The sequence below is a fragment of the Aptenodytes forsteri genome, unplaced genomic scaffold (genome assembly GCF_000699145.1).
Source record: "Aptenodytes forsteri isolate BGI_AS27 unplaced genomic scaffold, ASM69914v1 Scaffold16, whole genome shotgun sequence".
In the NCBI taxonomy this organism is placed as follows: domain Eukaryota; kingdom Metazoa; phylum Chordata; class Aves; order Sphenisciformes; family Spheniscidae; genus Aptenodytes; species Aptenodytes forsteri.
Window position 1 is genome coordinate 10,270 of NW_008794753.1, and position 915 is coordinate 11,184.

General features: G+C 61.3%; 1 protein-coding gene across 1 annotated transcript in view; it reads left to right on the top strand.

The window, feature by feature from the left end:
- The first annotated feature begins 569 nt into the window (after positions 1–569).
- MRPS16 (mitochondrial ribosomal protein S16) overlaps positions 570–915 on the top strand; it is a 982-nt gene continuing 636 nt past the window's right edge. Inside the window, exons 1-2 of the mRNA XM_009274203.2 lie at positions 570–676; positions 750–913. Of these exons, the coding sequence (XP_009272478.1) occupies positions 664–676; positions 750–913 (177 nt within the window). The 5' untranslated portion in view covers positions 570–663. The remainder of the gene's footprint in view (positions 677–749; positions 914–915) is intronic.

Genomic DNA, 915 nt, shown 5'->3' on the forward strand with positions numbered 1-915 from the left:
CATTTTTTCCCGGAGCCACGCTCGTCGGTCCGGCGGGGAACGGACAGTCAGTCGCTTGGCTGGCTCCTGGAGCGATGGGCTGCCGGGCAGAGGTGGAGGCCGCCAAAAATGAGAAGCAGGGTGCAGGACACTGAGGGACAGGGGAAGACGAGGCAGCCAGCTGGACAGGGGGCATATAACAAGAAAGGATGAGGAAGGGAATGTGACAGTGAAAGATGGGGACAGGGAGCCCAATAGAGACGGAAAAAGAAGCAACAGGGAGAGAGGAAGAGAGGCAGCAGGAAGAAGGAGAGGGAGCAGGACAGAGACCGATAAAGAAGGATGGGGAGCAGGATGGAGATGCAGAAAAAACCTGGGATAGGCAGCATGACAGAGAGAGACGAAAGAATAGGGGCAGGGAGAGAAATACAAAAAAAGAGATAAAGTACAGGGCGGAGACGGAGGAATTAATAAACAAGGACAGGGAACCAGGCAGAGACAAAGAACTAAGGAATAGCAATAGGCTACAAGACAGATGGGGAGGAAATGAAAAACGGTGGCAGGGAGCCCGACAGATGGTGAAAGAATAGCGTCCGTCCGTCCGTCTGGGGGTGCGCTGGCCGCTGCGCTTCCGGCCCCTCCTCCGTCATCGCGCCGCGACACAAAGAGGTCCCCGCCGCCGCCATGGTGCAGCTCGGTGAGTGCCCGCGGGCGCGACCCGCCGGGTCTGGCCCGGCCCGGCCCTTCACCGCCTCGCGCTCTCCTCGCAGGTAGCCGCCTCCTGAAGGGCTACCGCGGCGGGCACGTCGTGATCCGCTTCGCCCTCGGAGGCTGCACCAACCGGCCCTTCTACCGCATCGTGGCAGCGCACAGCAGGCGCGCGCGCGACGGGAAGTACCTGGAGCAGCTCGGCTGCCTCCACCCGCTGGCCAACGC